General features: G+C 41.8%; 2 protein-coding genes across 8 annotated transcripts; one reads left to right on the top strand and one right to left on the bottom strand.

Moving 5' to 3' along the window:
- Positions 1-276: 276 nt before the first annotated feature.
- Dlg5 (Discs large 5) lies at positions 277-16390 on the top strand. Of its 6 annotated transcripts, XM_070666557.1 has the most exons (14): positions 277-512; positions 1402-1610; positions 2445-2462; positions 2841-2988; positions 3209-3608; positions 3715-4134; positions 4617-5681; positions 5810-6431; positions 6591-7880; positions 8144-9083; positions 9240-9490; positions 9568-9797; positions 9944-10163; positions 10223-16390. In XM_070666557.1, exons 2-14 carry the CDS (start codon positions 1568-1570, stop codon positions 10327-10329), a joined length of 5754 nt encoding a protein of 1917 aa, XP_070522658.1. In that variant the 5' UTR covers positions 277-512; positions 1402-1567; the 3' UTR covers positions 10330-16390. The 6 variants fall into 6 exon arrangements, with proteins under 6 accessions (XP_070522658.1, XP_070522655.1, XP_070522659.1 ...); XM_070666554.1 differs by having other exon boundaries at positions 283-512; positions 5810-7880; XM_070666556.1 differs by having other exon boundaries at positions 287-512; positions 3257-3608; positions 5810-7880.
- Positions 16391-16483: 93 nt separating this feature from the next.
- Spz4 (Spaetzle domain-containing protein 4) lies at positions 16484-22450 on the bottom strand. 2 transcript variants are annotated; one of them, XM_070666578.1, is made up of 11 exons: positions 22260-22450; positions 21495-22135; positions 21252-21412; positions 20972-21150; positions 20558-20904; positions 19913-20462; positions 19300-19496; positions 18727-18882; positions 17583-18635; positions 17338-17460; positions 16484-17248 (listed from the first exon to the last, which is right to left on the bottom strand). In XM_070666578.1, the coding sequence occupies exons 6-11, from the start codon at positions 19940-19942 to the stop codon at positions 16996-16998; spliced, it is 1812 nt and encodes a 603-aa protein (XP_070522679.1). In that variant the 5' UTR covers positions 19943-20462; positions 20558-20904; positions 20972-21150; positions 21252-21412; positions 21495-22135; positions 22260-22450; the 3' UTR covers positions 16484-16995. The 2 variants fall into 2 exon arrangements, with proteins under 2 accessions (XP_070522679.1, XP_070522680.1); XM_070666579.1 differs by lacking the exons at positions 19913-20462; positions 20558-20904; positions 20972-21150; ... (1 more) ...; positions 21495-22135; positions 22260-22450 and having other exon boundaries at positions 19316-19400.
- Between the last annotated feature and the right edge of the window lie 1376 nt (positions 22451-23826).

Raw genomic sequence — 23826 nt, 5'->3', positions numbered from 1 at the left:
GCAAATCTAATTGGCATCTACTCGGTTGACTCCGAATATTTCCATGACTACTTTGATTTACAGATAGGAACGGTAAGAGTTGATTTATATCATTATTAAAAATCTCGGCAGCCAGGTCATCTGGCGAGAGGAGTGCGAAAAAGGTAGCCATCTTTAAAGCCCATCTAATTAAACGCGCCAATCGCAGAAGCAGGTTCGACGTCGATAGTGCGCCTTGTGAATCGGTCTTGACGACGATTGCGCCACGAGTGCAACGCGAAGTTGGAGTGAACTTGCCGCGATGCGGACTACAAGAGTCGGCGATCCTCGATAGCGGCGGCCTCTCCGTGACGAAAGGCGAGAGACAAGACCCGCAGTCGGCGTTCGTCGTTCGTGCTGTGTTGTCCGCGGTCGTCGGGACGAGGGCCCGAGGGTGTCAGCGACGATCGCGTTGAGAAAGTATACTCGAGCGCGCGCGCGCGCGCGCTCAGGCGAACCAAAATGGCTAATTGTCGGACTGGCTGGTGCAGCAGGTGAGCGAGAGGATCGCGCGATTTCGCCTTCCGTGTCATCGTGACGCGTCGCCTCCGTCGGCGAACGAAAAGTAGATTGGCGCGTGCGGGCGGTCGCGCGACTCGCCTGAAGTTCGTCATCGACGATCGAGATCGTCGTCGGGTCAATTCTCCCGTCGCCCCGATGATCCGAGCGCCGCGTAGCGTTCGCCTGCGTGCGGCGACTTTCGCGCGACCAGCGAGCGGCTGTTCTCGCGAGCTTCGAGGGGTCGGGGATGCCAAAGTGCCCGGGGAATTCAGCTGGGAGCGACGTAGATCGCGGAGTCGGACGTCGACGGTGTAGATCGATTTATTGCGCGCCGCTCGAGAGGCGCGCATCCCTCCGCCTTCGCCGCCGACGTGCGTGTCGGTCGCACGGTCAGCATTGCGGTTGTGTGCGCTAAGAGATCCTCTCCCTCGGCCCTGTTCCTCTCTTCCTCCTACGTTCTTTTCGTGTACGTATTGCTAGGTGCGCACTCGCTCGCGTGGGGGAGAAGTAATGCATAGGAAATCTCTTGGATGGTACGCGCGACACGTGTTTGTGTATCGGGGTGTAGACGTCGGCGACGACAGGACGAGGCGGAGGAGCGGGAGGAGGTTTTTACATAGACGCCGTCGGGATAACTGCGCTCGCGCGCTCGTCGTCAGGTGCAACGTCTATCTCCCTCGGTAGTATCTTTTTCCCGATAATGCGCTCGGCCCCGATACCCACCGCCGCGGCGTGACACATACGTACGTGCGCGTCCGCGCTCACACGTACCTACCCGTCGCGTAGAGTGGCCGTAATGTCACGCCGAAGGCTGCTTCTTAGTAATTTACAAAGGGCTCGCTCTTCCGTGAAGTACGGGTAATGCACGGCACGCTTTTCCAGGCGATACCTGCCGCTTGGGATCCCGCTGCTGGAGGACGGCCGATCGTGCCTGTAGACAGCGGCCTGCACATCTCGCACGCGCGCGCAACACACACACGTGAGAGCAGCACGCTCCTCGTCACTTCACCCCCGCGTTCTCTCCCTCGGAGACCCACCGGCGAGTAGCATGGCTTCTGGTGCATCCTCCTTGGACAGTGCTGGGAGTAGCGGTGAGTGACAGTTTTTATTTTCATCTCCCTTTTTTTTTTTTTTGCCGAGGCGGTGAGAGAGAACGGGCCGCCTTCGTTTCCCGATAACGCCTCCCCGCCGCGATGGCACAGTTAACGTCAGCGGCGTCATTGTATTTTTAATTGCGACGTCAGGACGACGCGTCGTCGTCCTCGACGCCGCCGTCGCCATCGCGTGAATATTTTTATCGGAGAAATTAAACGCGGCGGCTCGCGAAGTCACCTTGCCAACGAAATGCAAGGCTTCTCCGAGGTGTTAGCTTTCCAGCTCGGATATTGCACTCGGATGTGCAATTACGACTTTTTATTTTTATCTTTCGCCTAAACGCCAACAATGTCTTCTCAATCCAGTAGAGATTTTTTTTTTTTTTGTCTGCTTTTCTATTTCCTTTTCAGAAAAAGTAGCGTTTGCTCTGCGATAAAGGCTGACGATAGATTTGAGGGAAATAACGGTTGCTTGCGATAATGGAATATCGTTAATAACTTTGTTTGCCGAGAAAACAATGAATCGCTATGCTTACATGCGTGACCTAGAGTTTCTTTCCTGGTGAAAGCTGGCGAGACTCTGATTATGTTGTTCCCTCTACTGTAACAAGTGTATCGGACTTTTAAATTCGATTGTGAAACAAGACGCCGTTGTTCGGACAATCTTTTTTTTCTCTTTCTTTTTTTTTTCTTTTTCTTTTTTTTTTTTTTTCATACTAGTACTCGTCTCGTTTGCATTCTTTTCTTCTCGCGTGCCCTATCTTTCCCACCACCAAGCGATCAGTATGTACATCTTGAAGTAATACAGATGTTTATAATTAATTTTTCCAGATGGTGCACTCAACATGGGTAAGAGATATTTTTAACGCAAGTGTTATAAAAATATACATGTGCATATATGGACCCGTTGATGTACGTCACATCTTCAATAGATTCTATATGTTGACACCTTGTTGCATTATTAGTAATTGTGGTGATGCTTTGAGAACGATTCTTTGGTATATACGCACCACACGGATGCACAGTTATTTGCGACATCTTTTTATTTATCGAAAATATTCCGTTTAATTTCTCGTTTAATTTTCTACCTGCCGCGAAGTTTATTTGAAGCCGGGCGCGCTCCATTTTCATGCACGTACATTTTATATTGTTTTATATTGGATTACATCGATTTTTTTTTTCCTGATGTGTTTGCCGTTGGAATTGACACTTGTCGCATAAAACCAGAGGGGGATAGCGGGAGCTATGGCAGTGTTGGAAGCCCAGTCGGTGGCCCCGAATGTCGTAGCGACTATGACGGTTTGCAGGCTCAGTGTGATCAAGCGATGCATCAGCTTCAGCTACTTAGGCATAAGCACTCCGATACCATAAGACGGTTTGTTTTGACTTTGTTTTACCTTAGTCTTGCTACTCGCATTCTCTTCTGTTCTTTCTCTCTTTTTCTCGGCGTTTTTTCCTTATAGCTCCTGTGTGTGTGTGTGCGTTTTTTGTTTTTTTTTTGTTCTTTTTTTTTTTAATAATTTTATTTTACTTTAACGTGTTTTTAATCATGCACCTCACGTTTATTTCTATCACGCTTAAAACTTCACTTTCAGGCTAATTTTAATTCAGCTGCAAAGTAAAAAGAAGTCTCTAAAAAACAGGTGTGAGATTACTATGAAAGAATTGGAGTACTATCGGGGGCAACACATAGCAGTCATGAATCAACTGGAGGCTACATCGCAAGAAAGCTCATCATTGCGAGCGAAATATGGCGATCTGGCGAACGACAAGCAACGATTGGACCGGGAAGTTCAGTCGCTCCAGAAGGAACTCTCGGAATTGCAGCGCATGCAGAACCAGGAGGTGCTCGTCACCGATGCCGCGGGCAACGATACTATGAATCAGCACTATCTCTCCGCGTTACGAAAATACGAAGCCGTCAAGGACGAATACGATTCCCTCAGGAAACGATACGATGATTTAATAGCGTCTCATTCCTCCGCTGTTAATAAGGCAAGTAGTCGATAAGTGTTTATTCCCGTAGCGCGATGTTGTCGCGCGCGCATATTTTTCTGCGCAATAAAAATTTTATACAAAATTGCTCATCTAATCGATACAGCTAGAGTTATCGCAAGAGGAGGCTAAGAGACTAAAGAAGCAATACGACAGTGTTGTCGAGGAACGTAACAGCGCGGTTCGCGAGCGCAACGGTCTGAAGCAGCAGTGCACCGCCGCGATTCGCCAGTGGGACATTGCGTTAAGGGAGAGAAACGAATATCGTGAGGCTCTCGCTAAAGTGCAGCAGCAGCACGAGGAAGCAGTCAAGGAGATCAACCAGGCGATGATGCTGCGCATGAAGGCCAGCAAGGATATGAAACGACTCACCGAGGAACGAAACGCCGCCCTGCAGGAATATAGTTTAATCATGGGTGAACGTGACACGGTGCACAAGGAGATCGAGAAGCTGGGCGATGACCTCGCGCAAGCGTACACGAAAGTCACGCATCTGGAAACGCAGAACAAACAGCTCGTCGATGAGGTAATTAAATGAATAATTTTACTTTCCCTCGGTAGAAAGTACAATGTTTCTTGTAATTCTGATTTTGCCTTTTATCGCAATAACTAAATTCATATCGTGATATTTTTAAATCAACTCTGACACACTTTCCCGATGTTGAAGCGTTTAGTTGATATCGATGGCGTGTCACAAACGGTTGCGAAACGGGATTACAAGGACCTGAAATAAATTATTGTACAAGTTGGAAGCTGTCAGTTTGCGATTATCAGTACGCTTTTGTCGAGTCTTTCACGCGAATCTGCTGTCGATACCTAAGTTACGCGTAACGCAATTTTAAAAGGAAACTGTCAAGATTAAAGAGAACGATTATAGCCATTGCGGGTGTTACACGTTTAGTTCTTGGGGCGTTAGAAAACTTTCAATTGCCGCTGTTATAAGTTTTATTAAAATAAATTAGCAATATGTTATTACAAATTGATTATATCGGCTTTATTTTTTTGCAGAAAAAAACATTATCTTATCAAATTGAGACACTGAAAAGAGAGATCTCTTCTGCTTTGCAAGATAGAGACGACGCTCTGAAGGTGTGTAATGAGTTACGACAGAAATTCGGCGATTATTCTGAAGGTTCCAGCAGAGACTATAAGCACCGTTTAGAATTGAACTCACTCAGTCACGAACGCGACAGTGTTAGTAAGGAAGAAGCCGAGAAGGAGACTAATACGAGAGATTACGCGACGCGAGATAAGCAACGCATGGATAATTTGGAGCAAGCAAATTTAGAATTAGATAAACTCAGGAAAAGTGTTGATACGCTTCAAGCGGAGCTCGAGGAAGCCCTTCAAGAAGCCGAGGTGTCTAAAAGGAGGAGAGACTGGGCCTTTAGCGAACGCGACAAGATAGTACTAGAGCGAGAAAGCATAAGAACTCTGTGCGATAGATTACGAAAGGAACGTGATCGCGCAGTTTCAGAATTAGCCGGCGCTCTGCGCGACTCTGACGATATCAAGAAGCAACGAAACGAGGCGTCGAAAGAATTGAAGGATTTGAAGGAGAAAATTGAGTTTGGTGATCATGCGTTGCGAACTAGTCAACTGGCACAAATTGATGAGAGTAACGACTGGGAGATGATTCCGATTCATGTTGAACCTGGCAGAATCTGCTTGGATTCGGATCGCGGCGATCTGGGACTGATTCTCGTCGGCGGTCGCGACAGTCCGTACTATCCAAATGATACCGGAGTTTATGTCGCGCAAGTGTCACAAGGTAGCGCCCTCGACGGCAAATTAAGAGTGAACGATTGCATCGTGCGAGTGAACAACGTCGACTGTACGTCCGTGTCGACTCGCGTGATCTTAGAAACTTTGCGCTCGTCCACTGTGAATCCGGCAACATTGATTGTGAAGCGACGTCGGATAACCAGGCGATCATTGAGAACTACACAGCTGTCGGTCGGAACAGTGCCACACGGAATTACTCTAGAGCTTGGAATTTACATTTCGAAAATATCGCCTGGTAGTTTGGCTGCCAAGGATGGAAATCTAGCCGTGGGAGACAGAGTATTAAACGTAAGTTATACAAAACAGTCACTTATGTTCATATTCGTAATTTATAGATAATTAATATAAAAAATATTCTCATAAATAAAAAAAAAAAAAACGATAATGTATTTTTAACTTTGTGTATTTATTTTCAGATTAATAGTAAACCCATGGATACCATAACGACAGCGCACGAAGCGATGGCTATTTTAAATGACGATACCGTTGATGTATTGACCATTACGACGTTGAAAGGTATTCCGGTACCATCCGTCGCCAGTTCGGAGACGGTAGCGATAGACGGTAGTTTTGTTGTGGAAAAACAAAAAATGGTTAACAGCTGCTCACAAACCGAGCAAGAGAGAATGATGCTAAAAGCCTCGTCGGACGATTACGAAAGACGATATCTGTCGAATTTTGTCGATCGTAACGTCTATAAAGCCGCGAAATCCGTGAGCGGTGAGAAATCGAGTGGAATCAGCAACGCGTGGGACAATTTCCGGGAGAAGATTGACATAGTGCGTGGTCGTAAGCATAGCAAGGAGCGCGATGACAGCAAGAAGAAGGGCCATCGTAATTCTAGTCCGAACACATTCGAGCAGGAGCAAGACGCGATAGCGGAGCTGGATTCGGTAATCGAAAGCTACCACAAGAAGGCGAGCAACAGCAACAACGGCGTTTTAAAGAGGAGCAAGCGCCGTGGCACGGAGAAGATTGAGAAGAATGGTGGCACGTGGCCGAAGGCTCGCGGCGGACCCCTCATACAAAATGGGACCGGTACTATATTGCACCCGCGCAAATCGAAAGAACGTTTTCCCCTCAGTGTTCTCCTGCATCCACCAAAATATGACAATTATAGTTATAATCGTATCTCCAACCCCATCCCCCTGACCAATTTTTCCAATGTCAATAATCGTCATACCGTTTACAAAGCAGTGGAGACCCCTCTACCGAGCTTCACCAAGACCGGACAGCTCTTTAGCCAGAAGCCGTCGTTCACGCCGGCCGTGCAGTTCAAAGACATCCCGATCGATGGCGGCAGTAAGAAGCCGCCGTCGACGGAGTTCGAGAGCAGCGCGTCGGAGACTGGGCGACTCGGCTCCGCGCTGGCACCGTCCGAGACGAGCATCGATTTCTCGGTCAAGTCTGGCGGTGCCGGCCGCGATGTCGATTCGTACTTCGTGAACAAACGGCCACAAAAGTACACGACTGGAAGCAGTAGCGACACGCAGGTGACGACGGACACGCTACAGCACAATCGCGTTCACTCGCAGCTCTACTCGTCGGGCATCGGTGGCTCGTCCACGTCCGCCGCGTCGACCACCAGCGGGCCGACATCGCGACAGCAGATGGCACCCGGTAACTTTCCGTTTTCCTCGCATCATCCGTACGTCGCGTCGTCGCACTTGCATCATCTGCATCCACATCCCTCGCAGCACCAAAACTCTTTACCCTCGCGATATCCCTCGCCACCGTCGTTGCCGTCGGCGCAATCGGGCGAGTCTATAGGCCTACCTGACGCGCGTACCTACTGTTTCGAGCCCCCGTACAGCCCCGGACCTTCACAGACGACCCCGACTTCTTATGGCCACCTGCACATGCCCTCCGTAGATCTGCATTATCACAAACCACGTGCACTCCCGCTCGGTATACCTTGTGACACATCTATCTACGGGCACGGATACGAAGGCGGTACTTTGCCGGGACGGAAGGAAGACCAACGCATCCGCATACCGTCGAACACCAGCGTCACGTCGAAAAATAGTGTTGGCAAGTTATCCACTGGTAGCATAGAAAGGACGTCCGAACGTGGCAGCCCAATGCCGACATTTCACGTGGAAGTGCTGAGTCCAGGTACTGGCAGTAGCAGCGGGATCGGGAGTAGCGGCGGCACCGTGAGGGGAAGTAGTAGTAGCAACAAGCGCGCCAGTATGCCCGAGTATTGTTACTCGCAAAATCGTCCGGCGCCTGGAGAACTGCGTAGAGTCCACATAGACAAGTCCGTGGAGCCTCTAGGAATCCAAATCTCGTGTCTGGAGAGCGGTGGTGTATTTGTCTCCACCGTGTACGAGCACAGTTTAGCGTCACAAGTCGGTCTACAGATTGGTGACCAATTGTTAGAAGTTTGCGGCATAAATATGCGGAGTGCGACCTACCAATTGGCCGCCAATGTTCTACGTCAGTGCGGTAACTCGATTACAATGCTGGTGCAGTATAGCCCGGACAGTGAGTAGTCTTTTTGCACAAAGAAGATAAAATAATCTTTAAAAAGAAAGTGCACTTTTTGGAATTTAGCATGTTTCTATTTAAAAAAAAAAAAAGCATGACTCATGCGTCCTTTCTTTGTCTTTCTCTCTTCCTCAATTTTTCGCCGTCAATAGTACAAAAATTTGAAAAACTTTTCATTGTAATTTTTCAGGATATTTTGACACTTTTATCATTGACGTTGTTGGGGTAAGTTTTTAAAAACTTGCATTTTTCTTTGCAAGAATACACCGAGTTAGAAGGTTCGGCGTCCTCGAGTTCGTCGGAAGCCGGCGACGGAGCCGCAACTGGAAGTCGCAGCGGCTCGCCGACGCCGTGCAACAGTCCGGAAGCACCTCGAAAGAGCACGGTGGAAACGTTGGAACCCGCTGAACCCGAACGCGACGCCACCATCACCACCACCGCACCACCCACCATCACTACGACCGCCGCTGCGCCGACCATGAGCACGCTGCGCGTCGAACGGGACATGCGGCCGTCCGCTTCGCTGGAGGTGAGAAGCACCCAGGAACGGGAACGCGAGATGAGGCCCTCTGCATCGCTGGACGCGTCCTTCAATATCCGCAAACCGGAGCTTCGCAGCGCTGCAACTCTGGATCGACTAAATCGCGCGCAAATGCAACGACAAAACGCGATGAGAAGTCCCACGCAGGAGGAACAAAATCGAAAACCGCCACCGAGTGGTGAGCCACGATACCTGTTAATTGAGACCAGAAAATGCTCAAATCTTGGGATATCGTTGGTAGGAGGAAATGGCGTTGGTATTTTTGTGCATTCCGTTCAGCCGGGTTGTCTCGCCGAGGAAGCTGGGCTGTTCGCCGGAGACAGAATTCTGGAGTACAACGGCGTGGATTTGAAACAGGCGACCGCTGAACAAGCAGCGCTTGAGCTAGCCCGACCAGCAGACAAAGTTACGCTGGTTGCTCAGTACATGCCAGACCGGTATAATGAAGTGAAAGACAAACCAGGCGATAGTTTTTACGTGAAGGCGCTATTTGATCGAACTGGCGAAGTGGGTGATAGCTTACAATTGCGATTTAGTAAAGATGACATCTTGTACGTGGATAATACAATGTTTAATGGCACACCTGGCCACTGGCGTGCATGGATAGTTGATCAGACCGGACGTAGACAGACTTGCGGAATAATTCCCAGCAAATTTAAGTAAGTTATATTTATGTAGTTACAGATAATAAAATATATAAATTAAAAAAAAATAAAAAAAAAAGATTAAAAAATAAAGAATAAAGAATAAAAAGAAAAAAAAAAAAAAATGATTATTAAATAACAATACTAATTAAGAATTATATTAATTTTTAGAGTTGAAGAAGAATTACTTTTACGACGGTCTTTGGGTGATTTGGAACAAGACACTGGTAAACGTAGCAATACTAGTGCGAGAAGAAGTTTTTTCCGTCGGAAAAAACAGCAACAACGGTCATCTAGCAGTAGAGATAGTTGCAAAGAAATATCGCATCTTACGGGAGTCAATTTGGGATGGTACAGTGACAGTGGAACGTTAAATGAAGATACACTTCCAGCAAGTTATCAGCGCGTTGAGAGACTCGATTGTACGTATCGTTAATTATAACTTTTAATGGATATATTAATAGGCCTTTATAATTCTTATTTTTATTTTTAATAACAGATCCTACTTTGAGACCTGTGATGATCGTCGGTCCGCTTAGCGAATGCGTGGTGACGAAACTGTTGCAAGAATTTTCGGGTCAATTTACTAGATGTCTAGCGGAGGCAATGCATTGTTCTCAGTCGACTTTGGAACAAGGATTACGCGACGCGCTGTACGTGGATTATAGGAAAAAAGGCAGCTACTTTGAATGCACGACAGTACAAGCCGTTAAAGATTTATGCGAAAAGGTAATTTAACAAATTGTATCATGAAATAATAATAATACGATATATGTATATTAATTATATCGCCATAGACATTATACATATATTAGACTATAAAAAATAATTGATACTATTTAATTAATTATTCCGACATTTACTTATATTCGTAGAATACGCACTGTATTTTGGACGTATCTATGGCTTCCATCGAAAGGCTTCATAGGCACCAAATTTATCCTATCGTTCTATTACTCAAATTCAAGGATAGAACGCAAATTAAGGAGGTAAAGGATTCTAGATATCCAAGCGACAAAATTAGTACAAAAGCTGCGAAAGAGATGTTTGAACAAGCGCTCAAAATAGAAGCGGAGTACAAGCAGTATATTTCCGGTAAGTAAATAGTGTTTCTAGTTTTAATAATATATATTTATACTATACAAATATTTCAGCTGTGATTCCGGCGGGCGTGAATGTGGCGTATATATGCACGCAGGTGAAAGCCTCGGTAGATGATGAACAAAGCAAAGCGCTTTGGATTCCTAGAGGAGGTCCCTGACACAAAAGGGGGGGTCCCCACAAGCCGCAGTGGAAGTCAATCTAAATTCCACCACGGGGGCCCTTACGTCGTGTATGCATATGCGAAAATCGCTGTGCAAAATCAGTTTTTTTTTTATTTATGGTCTCTTGATTTTGGAAGGAGTATACGTTCTTCACGGATGTTTTTTCTTAACGAAGAATCGCTCAATTTGGTTGTGATAAAACGAACCATTTTGTTTTGGCGCATTTAACTCGTTGAATTATCGCAGTATGTAAAAAACAGGTACGTACCAGTATTTCAATTTTTGTCACGTTTTTATCAGTTATTATCATGAAAACTGAATTATTATTTTGCTGATTTATGGTTGAAGTTTTTTTTTTGCATTTATCCGCATCAGTGTCAATATATAGCTCATCTGTGATCACTACTGACTAATTAATAGAAGTTTAAATCTATGGAAGCTATAAAGTAAATTTTGTTTTGATAAATTATGTAACTCGTGCTTTTTTGGGGGGGGAATTGACTTTTTGAACAAAAATATTACAAGTAAAATATTCATAAAATGCTATGAAATTGATGCTTGCCTTTTCAAATACTACTTGCTCATATTAATTGGCTGAGAAAATAGCAAACAATACAATTTGCTTCGATCTCGGATTGCGTATGATTAAGCAATGCAACGGGAAATGCGGCTAAAATAGATAAAATTAAATAATTCATGCGAGACCATAAATGGATGGAGAATTGTTAACCGAATTGTAAATACTTGTATCAAATTATAATACTTACCAGCCAAACATAGTCGATAAGATCGAAATTAACACTCGCGATTTAATCATAATCGACACGTACGATTGACTTTTTTGTCATCTAAAATTGAAATCATTGTGGATTTGTATTGTGTCTATTTTTAAGTGATCTATTCTTACACGAGCTTATATATAGGCGTTTCATATGATGCGGTTACACGAGTCCGAATTACACGCGTGTACTTTTAAAAATGCATTGTGGATCGCGAGAGATCCGCGAGTATTATAGAAAGCGTATACACGTATTTTTGTACGTTCTAATAATATTATTTGTAAATACGATTTTTCTACAGTACCGAGATATATATTTGATTTAAGAGATACTTTTTAAATCAATGTAATTAATTTTTACGATTGTTTAGTACGTATATGAGTTAATTGTATCTGTACCTGAATCTTAAATTTTTTTTTTTTTTTTTTTTTTTTTTTTTTTTTTTGTAATTTGATAGGATGCGCTTCGGGGATAATTTGGAAGTGATTTTTTTAACGCGGTAAATAAGGATGCTTAAAATGTATTCGTAAATATCCGTATCTTAAGGAAGAAGAGAAAATCAGCTTTTCATTATGAATCATCTCACGATGCAATTAAATGCAGTTCGGTACTTGTGATAATACGAATAATAATCGTCCGTGCGAACAAATCGACGATTTAGAAGTGTCACGTAGAAAAGAGTAAGAACAAAGGAATTTAAAGGAAAATGCAGAATGAGCTAGTTGGTTTTACGCGAAATTTTGTTTTCAACGAGACAATATCTAGACGTAAGTTAGAAGCGAGACCATGAAGGTAAGAATACCAGAAGGAAGCGTAATGTTGCGGAGGTGAAGCCAAAAGGGCAAGGGAAATGAAGTCTGCAGGAACGAAAATTAACAACTAAGATAGCAGCCGGGTGATTTTCTCTCACCTCTCTGGCTTCATATCCCTCGCTCTCAAGTACAGTTTACGCTCCCTCCTGGTATTCTTATCTCCATGAGCGAGACCAAAAACTAAAGGATTACTAACTCCTAAAGATTGTGATTAAACTTATTCGTACTCGGGTAATAGCGCGGCACGTTTAACATACAGAGAGCGGTAGATATAGATATACTTTTTGATATATTCGGGGAGAGCCTTGCGCAATTGATGTTTTCTTAAATGTTTCGCATGCGATAAGATGCGCTTGTATTTAATTATACACAGAGGGACCAAAAACATTGATTGGTGTCTTTGAAACAAATTTTCAAAAATGTTAAAAAAAAAAAAAGAAAAGAAAAAAAATTGTAGCCTATATATGAAAAGTTTCAAGCAGAACGGACAACATAAAAATCTGTACAATTTTTAGCGAGATAATTTTCCGAAAGGAAACATTTTTTTACGAGTACGAAAAAAAGAAAAAGTAAAAAAACGTAACGGGCGGACATATGTACGAATAAAACTGGCTATTTTAAATCGAGGGTTCGAATCCTCGGACATTGCTCTCCGTCAAAAATGTTTGAATGATTGTCGTATTACGAAAACAAAATTTCAATAGAGAAGTAAAGATATCAAAGATAAACTTGAAAGCCAAGAACAAGGGCAGAGAAATGAGGAAGAAAAGGAAAAAAAAAAAAGAAAGAATTAAAGCTGTTGCAATTACTCTCAATCACAGCACTGTGATATATGTAGTATATTACTTCGATGACATATCAACTTAATAATCCTTTTACATACATATATACATATACAACATATGAAATACATATTTTGGGCAATACTTATAGGCATGTACGTTATAAAAAAAAAAAAAAAAGTGTAACAACGCACGTTCAATAGTTTTCATCGTAAGCACGTAATTTTGAAGCAACAGTTAATTTAATATATGCAAAGTTAAAAAAGATAAAGATCACCGATTTCCGGAGACATGTCAAATCCAGCTCAAGCGAAGCGAGTGTACTGTTAATCGCAATTATTCGAAACTAATTAAGGGTGCTTTTCAATTAAGAGACGCAGTGTCGACAGTGTGTGCCTGTGTGTTACGCAGTGTCGCCTGTGTACATTGCTGGAAAGCACCCCAAGTTAATTAATGACTCTTAATGACGTTTCGATCGTTGCGAGACAATTGTTCCATAGTTCGAAATAGCAAAAGTTGCAGTAATCGTTCCATGTGTTCCAAGCTACTTTATAAAATCGAATGTTATCCCGTTCACCAAGTGGAAGCGTGCGGCTGGTCCCTATTAATATTCTGCGCTATTTTCTATGACGAGCAACTTGCATGCGTCACCTGAATGAATTGCACTAATCGCCCGATGCGTAACCCACGATAAATGATAATCAGTTCTGTCTGTCGCCGTTCTTATAGAGTCAACTGTCTCCTCGCCGTATTATCTATCTGTCCTGTCGGTTTATATAACTTTGTATCTACTTGTGACCGTAAATCGAACAAAATGATGCACGCAGCTCTGTTTTTTTTTAATTTTTTTTTTGCTCTAAGGTGTATATACTCGTCGCACCAAAGATGTATTCAAGTAATGATATCCTATGATTACTAGAACGTTAACATTGCAGATTGTTTAACAGGAAAATCGAAATTGCAATCATTGGAACTTCTGAGGCGTAGGGAATGCTCTATAGAAATGTTGAACATATAATAGTATTATTTCTCAATCATTATTAAGAGAACGTGCATTATTAGAGACGCGCGTTTCCGTTTTTGATATGACGGCGGTGCATCATTTTGTCGGTTAGTAGGTTTCTTAGACTAAGCGAAAGATACTTGTCCGTAGCTTAAAAGTGTGATATTAATCAATGCATAATTCGACAGTTGACACGTATTAAGCATCTTCGTAATTCTCGTATGAAGCTATTCCCCATTTATACGAAGAGTTTCGCGATTGCACAAACTCAATTATTAATCGGATATGCAGGGTGCGTTCATTTCTCACGTCGATATAGCTGTCTTAATCAATCGTGAACCGATAACACGAGGACACTCACGTATAATTAAGAAGAGAATATACTGTAATTATATAGAATATATCGTTACTTTTGCAGGCGAAAGTAATAAGAGACGAAACAAATGTTTTTCTAGCTGCGTGCGAGGAAGCAAACGCGAGCGTGAACTTTGACGTAAGTTAAATTAGGGATCGTTAAAGAAAATGTTTCCGAAAAGCTCAGAGAATCCTTAAAGGATTGTCTGCGACACTCGAGCTTTTGTGATATTTTCCTTCAATGATTTCTGAACGTCCGTTCCCTCGCATTTTGTCTCTTTTGCAAACAGAGGAAAGCCAAGTTTAGGTTCTCTTCGCGTGCATACGTTAATCTCTCAGTGTTATCGCGAGTTATGAAAGGAACGGAGTACAGTCGATTACCTTCGCATCAGCTGTGCTTTTTTGCAACAGTATTCCGCTCCAATTAATCTGGTATAAGCGGTTCGCGCTACATGAAGCATCGTCGTATTATGAACTTGCGTTTATTGGCGATTAAAGCAACGGCGATCGACAATTCGAGACACGCTAAAGCAATAAAAGTAAGGAGCGCTGCCACGATCGATCTCGGTAACAAGACGTCACATCTTTTGCTAACTTTATTGTATAAATATAAAATGAAATTTCGAACGATTGCTCATTACGTCGGTGCTACACGGCGGGCTCATCGTTCCTCTTTGCAAATTGTTATTTGATGATCAGCACTGCTTACTTCTCAGGAGCATAGTATAGTTAACGACTGCAAAACTTTATACCCAATGCTCGACTTACACTTGCATTATATAAAGATTAATTCGATACTTTAATTGAGTAAGTTTCACATTTTTACAAGTGCTAAAATTTATATTACAAAAAAAATTAGATACTTTAAAAAGCGAATACAAACGTTTACCTTGTTGAGCTTAACAAAATCAATTCTTATAAAAGGTGTGATTTTTATATCGAAATTTCTTAATTTTATCTTGTACAGCAAATTATTATTTTTTTTTTTTAATTGATAATGCATTAACGTTAATACTGCTGAATTAAATTGTGAATTTCTGAAAGATTATATTTATGGCATACGTAGTGTTTGAAAAAAAAAAATCCGGGAAAGGATATTTTTATTCATATGCGAAGGGATTGATATATTATATGTGATGCAATTACATACTTTATTGCTAACTTCGTTAGCAGACAAGAGAATTTGTTGAATAGGCAGCTCGATAAAGCATTTAGACAATTAGGCTCATTGACTGTGTGCAATGATATGCGTCACACGATGTACATGAGCATAGTGCGAACGGAGATTACGATTGTGCCAAGAAATAGAAATATTTTTTATACGAATTTGGTATACACGGCCGAAAAGCGGCATTGACTCTTTCGACGGAACGAAAGTGGAATAGACAATCTGATTAAAAGTAAAACTATCTCGCCGGTGCAACAAATGAATTGGACGTGCTCGGGATATCTGTCCCGACCAATTTTTACACTACGAAAATGAAACGTCTTTCCGTTATTTGAGTTGTAGAATCGCGTCTTCCTCTTTGCTCTTCTTTCGCCACATTGACAAGAAACGAGAAAGCGAATCTTGCCTCCTCATTCGTAATTAGAATTTATTACGATATTATCGATTTTTAAAAATAATTTTACAAATCAATTTACGTTACGTGTAATGAAAGCCAACTTTTAAACTCCGATAATTCATTTTATTTGTCACCGACGCCCTGTGCTCACATTTCAATTAATTTTTCTGAAAAGTTTGACAATAGAAAGGTTGCTTTTTCTTTTGTTGTGCACGATAATGCATAATGGCAATTGATGCGATATTATTAAATTTTAACAAGCAGGGCTTCAGTGAACTAAGTATGAGACACTTCAGAGACGTTTTATTTTCTTCTTCCTGCAATGGTTTTGATACCAAATGTTTTAGCTGGTATTAATATATATACTTACATTTTTTGCATATGTAACGTTATTACATGCATACATGTACGTAAAATGCGTATATTTATAGAATATACAACGGGATCGTATATCGATCTGATCCAAAACACACATTTACATCCTGTATATGTATTATATATAATATGTACATACATATTACAACGGGATATAAAAAAATATAACGTTTCTAATACCATATAATGAATGTATGACAAGATAATCGGTATTATTATTGAGCTATATTCAACGCTACACAAACACCCAAAAACAGAAAAAAAACCAAGTATTAACATTTTAATGATCGTTACTGTTTGTGAATCTTTTTCCTTTGTAAGAACGTACAACGTTGTCGGAGACATGTAAAGGGAGCAAGGAAAATAAAGTCGAATACAATTAAACAAGCGTGCTTTTTACCGGACAGAAATTTTGACATTAACTAATACAAGATTATGTCTGGTGCGAATAATGAGTATTAATAATTATAAAAATGGCGTATATTTCATTCACGAGCCTTTACCTGTTTGCAATAAAATTATGTCGAGTACAAATATATATTTTTTTTTATATAATTACATATAATATTTTAACATCTATTACAAGAGTACGTATTGCATATTGTTGCATAATAAAGTTATATTTACTCTAACTACGCTTAAGATATGTAACTAGAATAAATATATATATATAATCTCTTTAAAAATCTCTCAAAACAATTATATTAATTAACTGTTGTTAAAAATATATAACAGTTTCATTATTTCTTAAATTATATTATATATAAAGATATTTAGAAAGCCTATACCACTTAAATCTTTCTCTACATTAAAGAAAACTGCTATACATTTAATAATTTTCACCAATGAACTATGGATGTACGTACATACATATCTTACATGATATTTTAAATACTTCTCGTTCTTTTAAATATAATGTATATATACTTAGGAGGTTCCCTCAACTTACAAGTTACATTATTTGGCGATTGGCCAGCCAGAAAACAATTAGATCACGGGTAACGGTTCCGCGTTGGCAATTGCACCTTAATTCGTCGTTTGTGTGAAGTACGTGGTGAACGCGACGTCACCCGAAATTCCAACGGCAGATCATAACAACGGCAGACGCAACAGCTGGGAAATTTAAACCAATCGCTAAAAATGCCACGGCATTCGTTGTTGGGATCATAAGCCAGCAACCGATGTAGCCGATATTGCTGCTCACATCTGCATCCTTCTCGGCAATACATTTGTTTATTCTCGTGCCTGTAATAAAATTGAAAATTGTAGAAAAAGAAATCAAAATTAGATGATAATACCATATAAAAGATTGAACTAATATATTTAGCGCTTACGTGCATTTCTCCCAATGCACATACTGTTCAAAGGGATACAGATTGAGGAGCGCCAGTACTTCGCCGCGAGTATTATTAGCCCAAAAGGGCGCAACCACTTCTTCTTTGACAGGACAGGCATTTCTGTATAAAATGATTAATTTCATTGTATTTTACATATCTTCCGTTCGATAAACTTTTTTTTTTTTTCTTAATTTAAATAATTTAATTTACAGAAGATTTTCAAAACCGATTATTATACTCACATTCCTCTAAGTTTCAACACTTGTTGATCTTTCGCTGCAACATCTTGATAAAGCTGTCCTCCAGTATTCGTCGATGTTTCGGCTGTGCTTGTAGGTCGATATTCCGGACGCGGCCTGAACTGTTGTTGCTCGTGGCTTGCTGAGGTTATTAATTCTTCATGTAAAGTGATCTTTGTAGCAGCGTCAAAAATTTCTTCTTCTTCGTCTTCCTCATTGACTAGTGATTCTGTAGAGATATCCATTGTCGTTTCAACTGATTCTAAAGTTGTGTCTTCTTCCAGAGTTGTCTTCGTTGTTTTCTCTGAATATGATACCACTTCTGGTTCAAGCTCTTCCAAATCCTCATCGATCCTGTCATTTTGTCCTGGAATCTCGTTAATGCTGAAATTTTGTTCCTTGACGATCTGAGCCACTATAACGCTCGACGATGGTGATAGCGACGGCGATAAAGATGGTAATGGTAATGGTGATGCCGATGGCAATGGAGATGGAGATGGAGATGGCGGTGACGATGACGATGTTGATGGCGATGGCGATGGTGTTGGCGGTGGCGATGGCGATGGCGATGGCGATGATGACGATAACGATGATGGTGGCGAGGGTGTTGGTGGCGATAACGATGATGATGACAATGACGATGTCGTCATCGTTGTCGTTATCTTTGTGTTATTCACCGTAGGATCACTATTAGTAATTTTAGCAGTAGCATTTGAAAACTTTGGAGAACTTGTAAAGATTTCAGTCTTGAACTCTTCTGTGCTTGTAGACGCGGGCGTCGTTGAGGACGCCGTACGTGTAACGAGGATTGTTGTGGCACTAGTTGACGTCGAAGACGAAATTGAAGAGGTAGTCGTGCTTGGGGGAGTAGACGTACTGGTAGTCCGTTCGGTGGGTCTGAAATGTGGCCTGGTGTATTCGCTGAGCTTCGAGAATTTGTTCATTCGTTTAGCGATGGGATCGTTAAGAGAACGGCTGATAAATCCGCGGCCTTCATATTCATTAAGTCTCGTTCGATCGTCGTCCATAAACTCGTAATCATCATATTGAAAGTGTCTGAAAATCGTAACACGCAAATCTTAGATATAAAATTTTACTACTACTAAAATTTAACTACAATCAAAGTTAAAAGAAATTTATCTGTTACCTTAGATCGTCGGCAAAGTGACTATGGTACTCATCGTATTTTAGCTCGATGTCATTCTTTTCGAATTCCGCTCGCAAAACACTGATGTAATTCTCGTCACCATACATACGTCTCATTAATCCCTGATTCTCTTGCACAAACCGACGTACCGCGTGCCTGTGACCGAGCAACAGAAACGTAACTGCGTTAAAAAAATTAATATAAGGCAATACAATTTTTTTCTTATCTAAGAATTTAAAAAATGTAAAAATACAATTTACAATTGAGTATTAATAAAGACGATGATAATATCTTCTTAACAAATAGACGAAATTAATCGACGAAAATTAATTTACTGCTATTTCTTTAATTTTAATAAAAAGAAATTTTAATATTAATCTAAAGTTACAGATTTCAATCGAGAATTGTTCGGTCTATTTTGATTCATTTACTTGAACGACCGGCGACGCCAAAACTTTCGCCGCCGACAAATCGAGCGCGCGCGTAAGCGTACGAATGTCGGGCGGGCGAAAGTCTCGAGGAGAGATCGGTCGCTAGGAGCGGAAGAGACGAAGCGCAAATGAGACGAAGTACCAAGGATAAGAGCTACCGGCGATCGTGCACCAGTTCTGTTGGCGAAAGTCACAGGGTAGATCCTCGTGGTGCGCGCGACCCGTGCGCGAGTATGGCTTGCTGCAGGCCGAAGAGGCGTCGTATCCGAACGTGCTCGGCCCGCCGCCGCCGCCACCGCCACCGCCACCCTGGCATCTCGTCAGTTGCAATGCAATCACCTGCAACACGCGTAATCAACTGTTTTAAAACGTAATGCACGTACTTCTTATTACTTAACCGGGCGAATTACTTCCTAACTTAACAAAAAATTAATTAAGAAGACAAACAAGAAGAGAAATCAATTAAGCGTTTACGTTACTAGCAATTTTATAAAATTGGCAATTTAAAATATAGATACATTAATTTTTATAAGTGTTCTTAAGACTGAAAATTTTTTTATGAAGCATCTTCATTCTTTCATTACTTTAATACAATTAAATTTCTTTATTAAACGTATAATTTTCGTTTTTTTTTTAGTTTATCCGTCTGAAGAAAGCTGTGGGAAGACTCTTAATCATTCTCGTTAACGAAAAAAGCACAAAAAGAAAAAAGAAAAAAAAATGATATATCATTCACCGTTCATTCAAGCGCTTACCTGAAGGACGAAGGGTGCGATCGATCTCATAACTCGCGGGAGGCTCGCTGGTCCAGCGGCTGGACCCGTGATAGTCAACGACCGACGCTTTAAACTGATCCTCGCGTGCTCCTCGCACTCACGTGTTGTCACCCTGTTAGGGCGCGCGAAGAACAACGACGACGATAGCGGTTGTCGATCTCATTGACGGCTTCTCAGCGTGGAAGATACGGCGAAGAACTTTGCGACGGAAACCGATGGAAGGAAGACTACATGACAGAAGACGGCGTCGCGCACCTGCCTATCCACCGCGTGCAAGCAGGCCGCTTTCATTACTGCCCGTAATCAGCCCGGTCGACCGTCCGCCCATGCGACGAGGCGACCCGTGGCGATGCTCCTCACGTGGAAGAAAAAGTGTAGCCCGTCGGCGTACGGGAGAGAAGATGCTATACGCGCGGCAGTGGCGGCCGATCGTCTCGCCTCGCCCACATCTTGGCTTTTCTGAGCTCTGCCGGAACAGAACGACGTCCATGATCGTTCGAACAAGGCCTCTTGATCGCACAGAAGAGAGCTGAAAAAAAAAGACTAATTGATAACTGGTACCAAAAAAGGACTACCTATCGAATGCTGTTACGATAATAATGTGATCTCTGGATACATACTAACCAACTACATTTTTATTTTCAGGTTTGATAATAGAGAGACAGCGAAACCTTCTCTCCTACAAAAGTGGAGAGGCATCCGTATGCGGGATTGTCTTGCGGACTTTCGTGGATAACCTTGCACGATGATTAAGCGTTCGTGCCGTGCAGGCCCTGCTGGATATTCGGCCCTGGACGAAAGGAGAGCCCACGGTGCGAAATGAAGAGAGGACGAAGGAGGAAGAGGACCGAGAGAGCACAACTTCGTCGAGAGTAGGTCACGCCGGCGGGTACCGTTATAGTTGCCGCCGCTGATCTGTGTCACGGGGACCCCGCCATTGACGTAGCCTAGCCGCGTTAACTCGATTAGTCCTGAAACAGCAAAAGCCTGGAGAACGTTTGCATTACGCTCAAAACAAAGCGCAATGTCCAAGTATACCGAGAAGGTAGATAACGTTGCATCATCCCGCGGGAATAGCTGAGAACATGGAAACCTTTTCAGAGCTTCGAGGTCCGAGAACGAAGTTTGGTCTCTGCGCTTCAGTCTCCGATAAACGACGACATTTAGCGTCCCTCGCTTTTCGCAGGAGGAAACGGTCTACGCCATTGAGCGAGTATCTATACAAAAAGATACGCCGATATGGTCATAAATAGCGATTTAAGGTTTACGGTGGGACCTGCCGCGCGCACGGGCGCGAGTACCCGCGCGGTCTACTAACCTCAAAAGCACTGTCACTGGACAAGTGACTCTTTCACTGAATTTCCTCGGTTTTGAAAGCGCCGCGTTGTATCTTGCTCACGCCTCTTCGGCATGTTTCGCTTTTGAACGTCTCCTGAACGACGCCGTCCGGCACCCGGCGCGGCCGAGGTTCCAGATTCTCTAGAAAATTTTAACGACGTCACAGTTACTTCAAAACATCGAGCATATACTCGTAAAAAATTGGAAAAGACGTCTGCCTTACTTTTTTATTTAATTCGCAACCTTTTTGAAACGTTTTCGAAATACCAGTCAAAGCATCCTGCATGAAGATTATTTTTAACGCCTGCAATTTGATCGGTTATGCAGTTTAATATTTACGTTCTCTTAGCATGTAATTTTTTTTATAAATATAATTTTATTTAATATTTAATATCTTTAATTAAAGAAATGAATAGTTCATGATGTACTTTGACAATTGTCACTCATCGTCGGCATAATTTATTTCGACGTGCAAGATAAACTTACTTTTTCTTGTTCATTTTCTATTTATCATCCTGATTTTACAAGTTTTATAAGTACAGCAAATTCTTCCACAATCCGATCGTGCTTTAGGATTTCGGAATTAATATATTGTTTTTTAATTAACGACGAGCGTGTTCCTGCCCAAACAAAAATTGGCTGTATCTTTGGCTTCAATTAACGATATAGTAGCTGTGCTGATCAGAGATGGTAACGGCATTCCGTTAGCTCGAATAGCATTGAATTATTGGAGCATCGATTTGCACGATTGCTAGCTGGCAAAATACCAGTTTGCTGCGATACAGACGCACTACATCTTTTTTCTTTCTCTCGTCTACCAAAGCTGAGAAAGAGAATCAAATTCCCGTCTTGCATTATTTGTCTCTGCGAATAAACACATTTACTTTGCAGTTTCAGCACAAATTCACTTAAAACTATTTTTATTTTACAAGACTATTTGCGAAAATAGAAGAAAGAAATCAATTAATTATTTTTTCAATCAACTTACAGTTCAGTGCATTAATTATTTAAAGATTAACAGTTACATTAATATCTTTGCATATAATTTTATGCGAAAACTAATCAGCAGATTATTTTTGCCAAAAATAGTAACTAATAAAAATAACTTAATTAATTTCGAAACTCTTACAGCTTTCCATGCCACTAAAATGAAATCTGGAGTCAAGATACGTATCTCGATGTTTTTGCGGCGACGGTGGCGTCTCGAGTCGCATGATCGCGGAAAATTCTGCGACCATGCAACTCGAGGCAGAGAGCCCAACTCGGAATCGCGGCTTCCACGCGTTCACATGCAGAGGCTCGTCCGTGTCAAGCCAGCGCTTCGGCTGCCGTCGGATAGAAGAAAAGGCCAGAGCACTGTCTGTCCTACTCTTTCGCGACGTCGCGAATAATGCTTAAACTTAACAGTAAAATTTTTTGAGAGAACGGGATAGGTACGCCTTGATAGGGTGTAGCCCGCAAGGGCAATAAAAAACAGCTTTATATATATATGGAAATTTATTCATAATATAAATTACAAAATATAATATAAATTACAATCATTACAAAATCTTTTTATTTTACTGTTAAGTTTAAGTATTATTCGCAATTGATCTCTTCGACTAGATGAAGGCATCAAGATTACAGTGGGCTACTGCGTCGAGAGCGATTGTACGACACCGACCGAGCCGCAGAAAGAGAGAATAAAGAATATATGTCTGCTCTCTTCTTATAACTCGCCGATGTTGCCGAGAAACTGATCTGCGATAACTGCCGGCGACGTCGCGAAAGAGTAGGCCAGACAGGGTATAGCTCTGGCCTTTTCTTCTATCCGACGGCAACCGAAGCGCTGGCTTCACACGGACGAGCCTCTGCATGTGAACGCGTGGAAGCCGCGATTCCGAGTTGGGCTCTCTGACTCGAGGCGCCACCGATGCCGCAAAACATCGAGAGAAAAAGAGAGAGAGAGAGGTTAGAAAGATTGATGACATCAAGTCCTACTCGATATATAACTGAACAATAAGTCAAACATTTTAAAATAAATATTCTTAAAAGGTATAATTTTGCTTCAACATTAGCACAACATTACAATATAACAATAAAAATGTAGTCCAAGATATGCATAAGAAGTTATTTAAAATAAAATAATTAATTTGCACGATATCTATTAATTTATAAAAATCAATTGATAAAATATCACATTTTTAACCATAGATTTTTTCGTCGTTTCAATTTTGTACCAACGGTTATAAAAGAATTTTTATTTTCACTCTTTACGACCGTCTTTGCGAGTTACTTACCTTTGCAGACATTCCGCGACTTTTTATCTCGCAGCAATACTTCGGACATTATCCTTTCAACCGATATGACCGAGCGTAATTAATGTAAATTGCGCCCTGTCGCGCTTAATTTACTGCCAATTCGTCTACATGTGCTCTATTATGCATTAACGTTTCGATAAATCTTCGCACGCTCCAAGAAGCGCGGATTCGAATCTTTAATTCATCGGAAAACCTCCTTTTCATATCAATGTAAAAGCTGCGCGTACATATATACACATCACACACATGTCGCTC

The sequence above is a fragment of the Cardiocondyla obscurior genome, linkage group LG15 (assembly GCF_019399895.1).
Source record: "Cardiocondyla obscurior isolate alpha-2009 linkage group LG15, Cobs3.1, whole genome shotgun sequence".
Lineage (NCBI taxonomy): Eukaryota > Metazoa > Arthropoda > Insecta > Hymenoptera > Formicidae > Cardiocondyla > Cardiocondyla obscurior.
This window is presented reverse-complemented; position numbering and strand designations above follow the sequence as displayed.

Coding starts and splice junctions, on each gene's coding strand:
- Spz4 (XM_070666578.1), bottom strand. CDS start 19,942: ATGAGATCGATCGCACCCTTCGTCCTTCAG. Junction 19,497..19,912: donor TCGCACCCTTCGTCCTTCAG/GTAAGCGCTTGA, acceptor CGCGTGTTGCAG/GTGATTGCATTGCAACTGAC. Junction 18,636..18,726: donor CACTTTGCCGACGATCTAAG/GTAACAGATAAA, acceptor TACGATTTTCAG/ACACTTTCAATATGATGATT.
- Dlg5 (XM_070666554.1), top strand. CDS start 1,568: ATGGCTTCTGGTGCATCCTCCTTGGACAGTGCTGGGAGTAGCG. Junction 2,989..3,208: donor CACTCCGATACCATAAGACG/GTTTGTTTTGAC, acceptor CTTCACTTTCAG/GCTAATTTTAATTCAGCTGC. Junction 4,135..4,616: donor ACAAACAGCTCGTCGATGAG/GTAATTAAATGA, acceptor ATTTTTTTGCAG/AAAAAAACATTATCTTATCA.